Source organism: Budorcas taxicolor, chromosome 6 (genome assembly GCF_023091745.1).
Source record: "Budorcas taxicolor isolate Tak-1 chromosome 6, Takin1.1, whole genome shotgun sequence".
NCBI lineage: Eukaryota > Metazoa > Chordata > Mammalia > Artiodactyla > Bovidae > Budorcas > Budorcas taxicolor.
Genome location: NC_068915.1, coordinates 90,044,938 through 90,057,306, shown reverse-complemented (window position 1 = coordinate 90,057,306; position 12,369 = coordinate 90,044,938). Strand labels below are relative to the sequence as shown.

Here is a 12,369-nt window from a genome sequence, read left to right as displayed (position 1 = left end):
TCCATAGGACACCATCACGCCTGCCTAAGAAATGAAGACACAGACGTCCAGGGAGGGCCGGAGCCTTCATTGGGGCCACAAGAAAACAAGGTTGAAGCCCATTCTGTCAGCATTTGTAACCTATATTCTAGAAGGGGCTTCTTCTAGTGTGAGTGACATTCTCTCTAACACTTTCTGACTAGTCCAGTGCCTGGATGGTATGTGGTTGTTGTAGCCCCACTGGAGTCATTTCCCTTGTGTAGACCTTGAACAGACTTGCTCCCTGAGATAAAGGACGTCACTTATTGGTATATGTTTTGTGTGTGTGTGTGTGTTGAATGCAGTTGTTAACATTTTTGGCTAACTCAAACACAGAAAAATGCACTTGGCAAAATAAGGTTCAAGCCATAGGTGTTTTCTACTAACATAACAAGGAGTTCTCGAGTGTTTAGGGGAAGCTGTCACCTTGCAGAATGCATGTGCTGCAGGTCCAGAGCCCTCTCTTTATCACAAAGATGCAGAAGTTCATAAGAGCAACCAACCTATCAAAGGCTCTTGTACAATAGCAGCCTTGGTGAGGAAAGCTGCTTGCTGACCCAGTGATTTATAATTGGTCAGGATTCCCTGGGAAGAGGCTGGTCCCTCTCACCCAGGGTTTTTGACTGAAGCAACATCCAAAAGACCACCTCTCCAAAGGGGCTTCATAGACATTTTGTCAACATATCTGTGTCCGAGTGAAAAGAAAACATATGGCATGTCCTTTGTTTTTGTTGAAGTGTCCTTTGCCAAACCGAAAGCCTATGGGGGGAAGGCTGTGGGTGGGAAAGAGGGACAGTTATTCAGGCCAACCATTGCTAAAAGGGGGCACATTTGGTCATTCCTGGCCACTTTTCTGAGAAAGTCCACTTTTTAAAAATTTTCATAATCAGAGATATGAGAATTCCTGGAAGCCTACTTCTCATTCCCTCCTCCTGTTATAAAATACTTCTGGGGATTGCTCACTCTCCTTTGGTACCTAGGGAGTTTAGGATTAATTTCTTTCAGAGCTGGGGGTTGGCAGGCTGTGGAAAGTAGCACAGCTCTAATGTTTCTGACACCAGAGAGGTTTAGAACTGCCCGGCAGTGGCCGTTTTCATGCCAGTACTTCGTTGGGTCATAGCAAGTGACAGGATGAGTCCAAGGTCAAGTTTCTGGAAACTAAACAGAGTTGTGGCAGCAGGTCCACGTTTAGAAATAAAAAATGCAGTTTTACGTTCTGTATGATAGTGTCGGACAAGAGAACACATTTTGAAACAGAACTTAATGTATATTTTGTACTCCATGAAATCAGACATAAGATGCCAGTTGCTATTACCAGGTGTTTCAGGAGGACAGGGTTAGAGCCATGAAATAAAGCTATCTAGAAAACACAGAGAAATAAAAAGGTGCAAAAGCGACTCATCAAACTAAATACTTTAAATACAACGCCAACAAACTAAATACTTTTTCAGATAAAAATTTAACGAATCATTTCATTGAGTTAAAAGTAGAAACTATCACTAACCTGGAACGTCTTGTTTTGTCACAATGGGCATTGCAATAAATTAGGGTTTCTCACACTTGGCACTATTGACATTTGTGGCGGATAACTCTCAGTTGGGGTGGGCTATCTTCTGCCTTGTGGGATGGTGACCACATCCATGGCCTCTACCCACTGGTAGCACCCCTTAGGGAATGACACTCAAAAATTATACCAGGTATTTTCAAATGTTCCCAATGGGGCAGTGGGGTGAAATTACCTGCTGTTGAGAACATGGCTGGAAATGGATGACCGCAAAGACAATCAGTTCTTTCTCAAAATTTGTGACCCAGGATTTTAAAACTGTGTACCCAGGGGTGTTCATTTATTAAATGGCAGAATTAGCAAGGTAAGCATTTGGGAAAAATAAATGGATTAATCACTGTGTCTATTTCCTATGGAAAAGGCTCACTGAGTAATTGCAGAAAAACAAGAGCCTTCAAAAAACTGAAACCAAAAAAAGTTTACAGCCATTATCCAACAGACAGTAAGGCAGTGAACCAGTTGCTTTGTGGGTAGAAAGCAAGGATTCTACAGGTTCCTCCATGCAGCGGATGCCTCTGACAGTCACTGGGGGCTGATCCTACCTTCCTTAATGAGGTATTCAATGCGTGTTGCCCCCACTTCCCTCCTACCCTCCTCCACGCACCACCCCTCCCCAACTCTAGACTCACTCCACACGCCTCTCCCTTTAAACTCTGCACAGCCTTCTCCTGCGGAACCGCAACTCCACTGAAAGCTTGTGGGCTGGGGTCCCATCTGCAGCTGGCTAGATAACCGGGCATCCTTAGCAGACACAGGTGGCCTGGAGGGGTGGCCAGGAGGCTGGCACGCTGAGATCCAACAGCAGTTTGCTACTCTGTAGTAGTACTCGGCTGGCTGGTCCCCTCCAGGGCACCTTCTTGCTTCCTCTCTCCCTAATTAGGCAGCTAAGAAGCTGGCCTCCAGCTTGCAGAGCCAAGCAGGTATCCAATCAGACACAACCAGATAAACAAAGATTAAAAAGGAATCTGAGAAACCCCTGCTTCCTTACCTGTAGGGCGAACTCGTCCTAGCACTCATGGCCTTTCCCCTCATCAAGATTTAATGTAATTTCATAAAGAAAAGTTTAAGAAATACCACACACAGAAAGTTCCCCTAAAAGTTCCCCTGATGACACAACTTGATCCATCCCTCTTCCTGGTTCTTCTCTTGGTGGGACCCCCGCTAGGTAGAGACGTCAACACCGTGGCATCCAGCCTGGATGGCTCAGGGTTGGCCCATGTCCGCTGCATATCAGACTCCACTCACTTTCAAATAATTTTGTTTTTTTTTTGGTTTTTGGTACCAGAAAGGAGAAGTTGTAGCAGCCAGAGGAGAGGGAGGAAGAAAACAAAACAACCAGACCAACAAAACAGGATTGTCGCTCAAGGCGCCTCAGGTACGTGTTATTAATTCTACTGGATAAGCACTGATAAATAAAGACAGTTATTCCTCATCCCGGCCACGTTCTTTTGTTAGGAGTCATCATACAGAGGGTTGTTGTAGTTTCCCCAGGACCCGTAGTCGTGGTCATCCAAGAGCCTTCCGTAGGAGGAATGCCTGGTGGGAAGGAGAAGAGGCTGTGGTTATTTGGAGAAGTTGCCCATGTTGCGGACAGCCCCGTGCCCTGGGGCCCGAAGGGGAAGGGAAGATGTGATTCTTCACAGAGCAAACTCTTGGCAGCAGATCCATCAAGCAGGGAGGCCCCAGTCTGCAAACTCCCTGTAAGTTATGACTGATCCACTGGGAACCCTACTGGCACCTTCTGTTGAGATCTGCTGGGCTCTTGTCTCTCTCATTGACCTCTGGTGCTGGAGAGGGAAGAGGCTCCGTTTCCAAGGCTACTTAATAAGAAGCAAGCGGAAAGCAAAGGTTGCATTCCTGGCATTTGGGCTTAGGTTCTGGACTTCATTTTCCCTGAAATGATAATGACAGAACCAGACCCACTGATACTCTCACCACCCCCCTGAACTTCATATAATGTTTTATCATCATCTACAGAGTTTTTCTATGTTCCATGGTCATGTGAGCCTCGAAACAAAGCCATGGTCCAGTATTGCTTATCCTTACTTCTTCGATGAGGAAAATAGGGCTCAGAGATGTTAACGGACACACCCAAAGTCACCCAACTGAGCTATGAGTTGAGCCCCTACCTCTGGGATCTGAGCCCAGTGCTCTGAGCTCAGTTTCTTAGAGTTTGATTAGCACCTGAGTTCAGTGGCAATATGCACTGATCAGGCTTTGCTGGGTCATCCCAGGAACTTGTTCCACAATTATTATTTCTAAAAGACCCTGAAATCAGATTGTTATCATTCTTCCATTTGAAACCATTGAGCAGCCCCTCATTCCACACAGAGTAAAAGCCAAAGTCACCATGATAGGTTGCAAAGCCCTACAGGGTCTGGCTCCGGTTATTACCTCTCCGAGCACGTCAGGTATTTGCCAGTGCCTCTTGCTCTTTCTGCTCATGCCTGACACACTTGCTTCAGGGCCTTTGCACTTACTGTTCCCTCATCTTGGAACATTTTTCCTCCAGACTTCCACACAGTTCTTTTCATTTCCTTCAAGTCTGCACAAATGTTACCTTCTCAAGGCAGCCTTCCTTAGAAAATCTATTTAAACTTGCAACTCCCATCCCACAGGACTCCCTGCTTAATTTTACTCATAGTACTCATCACCTTCTAACATACCCTATAATTTACTTATTTATACTGTTATTGCCTCTCTCCTGTAATTAAACTTCATGTATGGATTATTTGCCTGATGTATTTGTTCTTAACTCTAATTCCAGCACCTAGAAGAGTAAATCCTCAACAAATAGTAAGTCCTCAATAAATGTTTATGGAAGAAACAGTGATTGGAAAAAAAAAAATCCTGAAAGTTGAATCTGTTCACAAGATGGGAGCTTCCTGGAAAGGATTATGGCATTTTAAGACTAAAACTAATGAGAGGACTGAGAGAATATTACAAAATGAGACTCTGGTGCCTCTGAGATTCAGGCTAGCTTGTGAATTTTTACACCTTGCCACTGGAAATCAGGAATGCTATATATATAGTACAGACAAACATACCCCCCTAATTTCTTTCTCACCTAAATATGAAAATTAAACAAAATGAAAATACAACACAAGAGGCACAAAAAGCATTTGTTATATACTTCTTTCTGTTGCTAAAATAATTGCTGTCACTCTTCTAAACTTACTTATATCTGTCAGGTATTTGAGAAGAGATGATCTTGAAAAGAACCAGATTGTTGATGTGTTGGCTTCAGCCTCTTAGCTTTCAAGATTCTGATTTCTGTCCTGAAGGCTGGCTCAGTGGACCCAGTCTATATACCTGAAAACGTCCACAGTGTACTTCGTTTTCCCTAAAGGTGCATGCTCACCCAGTCTATATACCTGAAAACGTCCACAGTGTACTTCGTTTTCCTAAAGGTGCATGCTCATCTCTGGGGGTGTGAGAAGGAAAGAGATCACAAATAACACACCACTGATCTATTGATTGGCAGGAATAGGGGAGGTTAGTGTTGAACACTCCATCCACGCTTAACACCTTCAATTCCAATCAAAGCCTTTAACTGGATGGTTGAGAAATGGAAGCATGGAATGTATAAGTAGAAACCTAGGGATTACAAGACTGGTGCATCCTGATTCTTTGTGCTCTCAAGGACAGTAGCCTGCCCACCTGACTCCTCTGTCAATGAGATGTCTCCGGCAAGAACACTGGAGTGGGTTGCCATTTCCTCCTCCAGGGGATCTTCCTGACCCAGGGATTCAGCCTGCATCTCCTACATTGGCAGGTGGATTCTTTACCACTGAGTCACCAGGGAAGCCCTTATAAGATTGGCGCTGGGCCTAAATTTCAGCATGATTTACTGTGGCAAGCCTGGCCAACAAGTACCCAATAAACACATTCTCTTATTGATAGAATTTTCCTGCCTCACCTTTGCATGGTAATGTAACTTCTCACAGCATTTTTATATCGATCATATAATTTTATTCTCATAAAATATCAGTTGGACCTATAGATGTACATCCTAGACTATATTTTTAACCCCATATTTCTTCATCTATAAAATGGAGAAACAAAAAAAAATGCATTATAATTTTTGGGTGGATTAAATGAGGTAATGCATATAAAAGACCTGGCACATAGTAAAGGCACAATAAATGTTGGCCAACATTGCTTTTCAATTTTTATTATAATGAAACATATAGGAACTCATGGTAGGTGTGCAAAGAATAAAAAAGTTTACTGAGTGAAAATTGAACCTCCTTCACTTTCACCAGGAACTCCTGAAACTATGCCCCAGGCATGGTTATAAAACCAGCTTCTTATATTATAATTAAATGAAATTATTACCATGCTGGAGTCGGGTTAGAGGATTAAAAAATCTTCTGGGCATCAGGTCTTACTGCTTGTGGTTATTTCAGGCAAGACTATTTGATCAGAGCTATACCTGAATCTCTTGTGTTGTAAGAGATGTCTACTACTACTACTATTACTACTACTACACACACACACACACACACACACTAGTAAAATAACGGGAAAAGACGGAGCTTTCATTTTTCTTTGTCTTCTTGTTTGAATGAACTGTGACTTGAACAAATTACTGATAAATGAAGAAAGCAACGTAGGAGATAGAGATGAAATGGATTTGGGAATGTACTGAACCTGTAGCAGTGTGGCTGCTCAGTCGTGTCTGACTCTTGAGACCCCGTGGACTGTAGCCTGTCAGGTTCCTCTGTCCATAGGACTCTCCAGGCAAGAATGCTCGAGTGGGTATCTATGTCCTTCTCTAGGGGATCTTCCTGACCCATGGAACAAACGCAGGTCTCCTGCATTGCAGACAGATACTCTACCATCCGAGCCACCAGAGAAGCCCCACCAAACCCAAAGGGCATGTTTTATTATGAACCTAAACAAGAGGAATTGGGTGAGCTGGAATTCAAGCCAGGTTTGGGTAAATCCTGTAATGCTGCAGCAAGAGGAAGGCAAACACATCGTTGTGTGTGTGTGTTTGTGTGTGTGTACATGTCTGTGAGATAAGTAGAGAATCATTAATGATCACTTTCAACTAGCTCTCCAGGTTAGAACTTCTTAAATCATGACATGTTTTAGATGGAAATGGGGGACTTTTCCAGATTGGCATTTGTGGAGTCTGAAGTGGTGAAAAAGCTCCCACTCTCAAGATTAGGAAGATGGGGCTTAGTTCCAGGGATCTGAAAGGCTGTTTCTATGATGTCATGGGAGGGCTGCTACTAAAACTAAGGTCAGTTGGCTCTGCACTGCAAGGCGGCTGATCTAATTTCAATCTGAAGAGCCTTCTGTATGAATGACATCATCGTCAGGTCAAGGCAGTTTTGTCTACTCCATTGCTTCATGAAGACCAGCAGGGCAGCCAGCACAGCTAAGGCTTCCCTTGGCCGTGCATTGGCTGCCTTAGATGGTAAACCTCCCGGGGGGCAGATTATGACCTACTTTGCTTCTAATTTTCTGAATGTCTGATATGTTGCTCTTAACACAATGATACTTTTATAAATACTTAATGATCACTGCTTAGATCCAGTGTAGCATATAAACAGGACACAGAGAAAATACAGTTTCCTTGGTCAATACCAGCAGGGATTAGTATGTGCCCAGTCACTTAGTCGCATCCAACTCTGCAACTGTAGCCTGCCAGGCTGTTCTGTCCATGGAATTTTCCTGGCAAGAATACTAGAGTGGGTTGCCATTTCCTCCTCCAGGGGATCTTCCTGACCCAGAGATTGAACCCTCATTTCCCGTGTCTCCTGCATTGAGGGCGATTCTTTACTACTGGGATTAGTATGGCCTGTGGCAATTCGCACATATACGGAATCTAGAAAAACGGTATTGATGAACCTATTTTAGCAGGGCAGGAATAGAGACTTTAGCAGATGCAGACATAGAGACTTGTGGACACAGAGGTCAGGGGGAGGGCATGGGGAGAAGAGGGGGTATCGAACTAAGACAGTAGAATTGACATATATCATATCCCATTTTGTCCCCTTGGGTTCTGTTTTTAGCTAACGAAACCATCTGAGACAGTAGAACAACAGTGACAAGAAGGATAGTGTCATTGATTTACAGGGGCTGTGAGCTCATGCTGAATGCTTTAAAGCCATATCATTGCATAGGAGAAATTCTAATTTTCTCTCCTCTTTACACTATTGTGTGTAAAGCAGAAAGCTAGTGGGAAGCTCCTGTATAGCATAGGGAGCTCAGCTTGGTGCTCTGGGATGACTTAGAGGGATGGGATGAGGGGCAGGGTGAGAGGGAGGCTCAAGAGGAAGGGGATGTATGTATACATATAGCTGATTCCCTTTGTTGTGCAGCAGAAATCAATACAACATTGTAAAGCAATTATACTCCAAAAAAAAAAAAAAAAAGGAACACAGAGGGCCAAAGCTACAATTTTGACCTTAAAGATTAGAAGAGGAAAGAAAATTAGAATTTCTCTTATGCAATGACATGGCTTTAAAGCATTCAGCATGAGCTCACAGCCCCTGTAAATCAATGACACTATGCTTCTTCTCACTGTTGTTCTACTGTCTCAGATGGTTTCGTTAGCTAAAAACAGAACCCAAGGGGACAAAATGGGATATGATTTATGCGAAGCTCTTGCCTCATTGCTTTCTTCTCAAGTGGGTTTTGCTCTAACAAAGCAGCAGTGCCCACTCCCTCTCCCCTCGCCCCAACTGGTCAGTGATGCCTTCTTGGTGACAACTGGTAAATGTAGTGGTGATGCTTGTGGTTTGAAGCCTTTCCCGCAACTGTGAAAACATACCTATTTTAAGATAGCTATAGCATCAATACTTAATGGAACTCAACAGTCTTTGAAAATGAATGAAGTGTTTACCTTTATTCTTTGTCGAGACAAACATATTTTAGAAAACACCTTCTCCTTTATAAGGGTCAGCTCCAGGTCTCCAACAAGTCTACAACTTTGCTTATTACTATTCCTCCTAAGGTCTTCTTGTCCCTAGTTAAGTGTATCTTGTCATTCAATCATTGGGGCTTATTACATGCTAAAAAGGAGAGTTATAAATATGAGTAAGATATGGCTTAGTGCTGGGAAAACAAAACTGAACTTGCAGCTCATTAGTCATTAGCCATTAAGCCTTAGACTCGCATCATCCATTAGCAAAGCCAGTTTTTGTGTAGCTGTCACTGTCTCCTTTGTTTATGTCTGTGGCTTTTTTTTCTCCTGATTCTCATTTCCCTGCCTGGCTTCTTTCACTTATTCATTGAAAAGTTACCATTGATCAGGCCTTATTCTGGGGCCTTATTCCGGGCTATTCTAGTGAACTAAGAGACAGAAATTCCTGTCCTAAGGGAGCTTACATTCCAGTGGGAGCATCCCTTAGAAGAAATGAAGTAACTCTCATCGTTAACAAAAGAGTCCAAAATGCAGTACGTGAGTGCAATCTCAAAAATTATAGAACGATCTTGGTTCCTTTCCAAGGCAAACCATTCAACATCACAATAGTCCAAGTCTTTGTTCCAACCACTGATGCTGAAGAAGCTGAAGTTGACTAGTTCTATGAAGACCTACAAAACCTTCTAGAACTAACACCAAAAATGATGTCCTTTTCATCATAAGGGATTGGAATGCAAAAGTAGGAAGTCAAGAGATAGCTGGAAAAACAGGAAAGTTTGGCCTTGCAGTACAAAATGAAGCAGGGCAAAGGCTAACAGAGATTCATCCAGATAACATGCTGGGCATAGAAAACACTCTCTTCCAAAAACATAAGTGATGACTCTACACACAGACATCGCCAAATGGTCAATACAGAAATCAGATTAATTATATTTGTAGCCGAAGATAGAGAAATTCTATACAGTCAGCAAAAATAGGACTGGGAGCTGAGTGCCACATTGTTTTGCTACACAAAATTGGCTCAGATCATGAACTCCTTGTTGTGAAAGTCAGACTTAAATTGAAGAAAGGAGGAAAAACCACTAGGCCATTCAAGTATGACTTAAATCAAATCCTTATGATTATACAATGGAGGTGATGAACAGATTTAAGGGATTACATCTGATAGACTGAGAGCCTGAAGAACCATGGACAGATGGTCATAACATTGTACAGGAGGCAGTGACCAGAACCATCCCAAAGAAAAAGGAATGCAAGAAAGCAAAGTCGTTGTCTGAGGAGGCTTGCAAATAGCTGAGGAAAGAAGAGAAGTAAAGAGCAAGGAAGAAAGGGAGAAATATACAAAACTGAATTGCAGGGTTCAGTTCCAGAATATAGCAAGAAGAGATAAGCAAGTCTTCTGAAATGAACAATACAAAGAAATAGAGGAAAACAACAGAATGGGAAAGACTAGAGTTCTTTTCGAGAAAATTGGAGAGATCAAGGGAATGTTTCATGCAAAGATCCTTTATTGGATAGAAATAGTATGGACCTAACAGAAGCAGAAGAAATTAAGAACAGGTGGCAAGTATACACAGAATAACTGCACAAAAAAGATCTTAATGACCCGCAAAATCATGATAATGTGATCACTCACCTAAAGCCAGACATTCTGGACCTTAGGAAGTGGGCCTTAGGAATCATTACTAGGAACAAAGCTAGTGGAGGTGATGGAATTCCAACTGAGCTATTTAAAATCCTAAAAGATGATGCAGTTAAACTGCTGCACTCAATATGTCAGCACATTTGGAAAACTCAGTAGTTGCCACAGGACTGGAAAAGGTCAGTTTTCATTCTAATCCCATAGAAGGGCAATGCCAAAGAATGTTCAAACTACTGTGCAGTTGTGCTCATTTCACATGCTAGCAAGGTTTTGCTAAAAATCCTTCTAGGTAGGCTTCAGTAGTATGTGAACTGAGAACTTCCAGATATACGAGCTGGGTTTAGAAAAGGCAGAGTAACCAGAGATCAAATTGCCAACATTCACCAGGTCATTGAGAAAGCAAAGGGAATTCCAGAAAAACATCCACTTCTTCATTGACTATGCTAAAGCTTTTGACTGTGTGGATTGCAGCAAACTGTAGAAAATTCTTAAAGAGATGGAAATACCAGACCACCTTACTGTCTCCTGGAAACCTGTATGTGGGTCAAGAAGCAACAGTTAGAACTGGACATAGAACAACTGACTGATTCAAAATTGGGGAAGGAGTATGACAAGGCTGTAGATTGTCACCCTTTTTGTTTAACTTCTATGCAGAGTACATAATGCAAAATGCCAGGCTGGATGACTCACAAGCTAGAATAAAGACTGCTGGGATAAATATCAACAACCTCAGATAAGCAGATGATACCACTCTAATGGTAGAAAGTAAAGAGGAACTAAACAGCCTCTTGATGAAAGTGAAAGAGGAGAGTGAAAAAGTTGGCTTGAAACTCAACATTAAAAAAACTAAGATCATGGCATCCTGTCCCATCACTTCATAGATGGGGAAATGGATGGGGAAAAAATGGAAACAGTGACAGATTTTACCTTATTGGGCTCCAAAATCGCTGTGGAGGAGTCTGCAGCCATGAAATTAAATGATATTTACTCCTTGGAAAGAAAGCTATGACAAACCTAGACAGCATTTTAAAACACAGAGACATTACTTTGCCAACAAAGGTCCATATATTCAGTTCAGTTTTTCAGTCATGTCCGACTCATTGTGACCTCATGGACTGCAGCACGCAAGGCCTCTCTGTCTATCACCAACTCCCAGAGTTTACTCAAACTCATGTCCATTGAGTCAGTGATGCCACCCAACCATCTCATCCTCTGTCGTCCCCTTCTCCTCCTGCCTTGAATCTTTCCCAGGGTCTTTTCCCAGGGCTTTTCAGTTGAAAAGCCCTTCACATGAGGTGGCCAAAGTATTGGAGTTTCAGCTTCAATGTCAGTCCTTCCAATAAACACCCAGGACTGATCTCCTTTAGGATGGACTGGTTGGATCTCCTTGCAGTCCAAGGGACTCTCAAGAGTCTTCTCCAACACCACAGTTCAAAAGCATCATTTCTTCGGCACTCAGTTTTCTTTATAGTCCAACTCTCACATCCATACATGACCACTGGAAAGACCATAGCCTTGACTAGATGGACCTTTGTTGGCAAAGTAATGTCTCCGCTTTTGAATATGCTATTTAGGTTGGTCATAGCTTTCCTTCCAAGGAGCAAGCGTCTTTTAATTTCATGGCTGCAGTCACCATCTGCAGTGACTTTGGAGCCCCCCAAACAGTCTGTCACTGTTTGTATTGTTTCCCCATCTATCTGCCATGAAGTGATAGGACCAGATTCCATGATCTTCGTTTTCTGAATGTTGAGTTTCAAGCCAACTTTTTCACTCTCCTCTTTCATTTTCATCAAGAGGCTCTTTAGTTCTTCTTCACTTTCTGGTGAAGGGTGAAGGGTGGTGTCATCTGCATATCTGAGGTGATTGATATTTCTCCCAATCTTGATTCCAGCTTGTGCTTCTTCCAGCCCAGTGTTTCTCATGATGTACTCTGCATATAAGTTAAATTAGCAGGGTGACAATATACAGCCTTGATGCAATCCTTTCCCGATTTGGAACCAGTCTGTTGTTCCATGTCCAGTTCTAACTGTTGCTTCCTGACCTGCATACAGATTTCTCAGGAGGCAGGTCAGGTGGTCTGGTATTCCCATCTCTTTCAGAATTTTCCACAGTTTTATTGTGATCCATACAGTCAAACACTTTGGCATAGTCAATAAAGCAGAAATAGATGTTTTTCTGGAACTCTTACTTTTTTGATGATCCAACGGATGTTGGCAATTTGATCTCTGGTTCCTGTACCTTTTCTTAACCCAGCTTGAACATCTG

The 12,369-nt window shown here is 42.5% G+C and overlaps 1 protein-coding gene across 1 annotated transcript in view; it reads right to left on the bottom strand.

Annotated features, from left to right (window-relative positions):
• Nucleotides 1–2,954: 2,954 nt before the first annotated feature.
• The window catches only part of PARM1 (prostate androgen-regulated mucin-like protein 1), a 135,863-nt gene continuing 126,448 nt past the window's right edge, over nucleotides 2,955–12,369 (bottom strand). Inside the window, exon 5 of the mRNA XM_052641782.1 lies at nucleotides 2,955–3,118. Coding sequence (XP_052497742.1) covers nucleotides 3,034–3,118 — 85 coding nt within the window. The 3' untranslated portion in view covers nucleotides 2,955–3,033. The remainder of the gene's footprint in view (nucleotides 3,119–12,369) is intronic.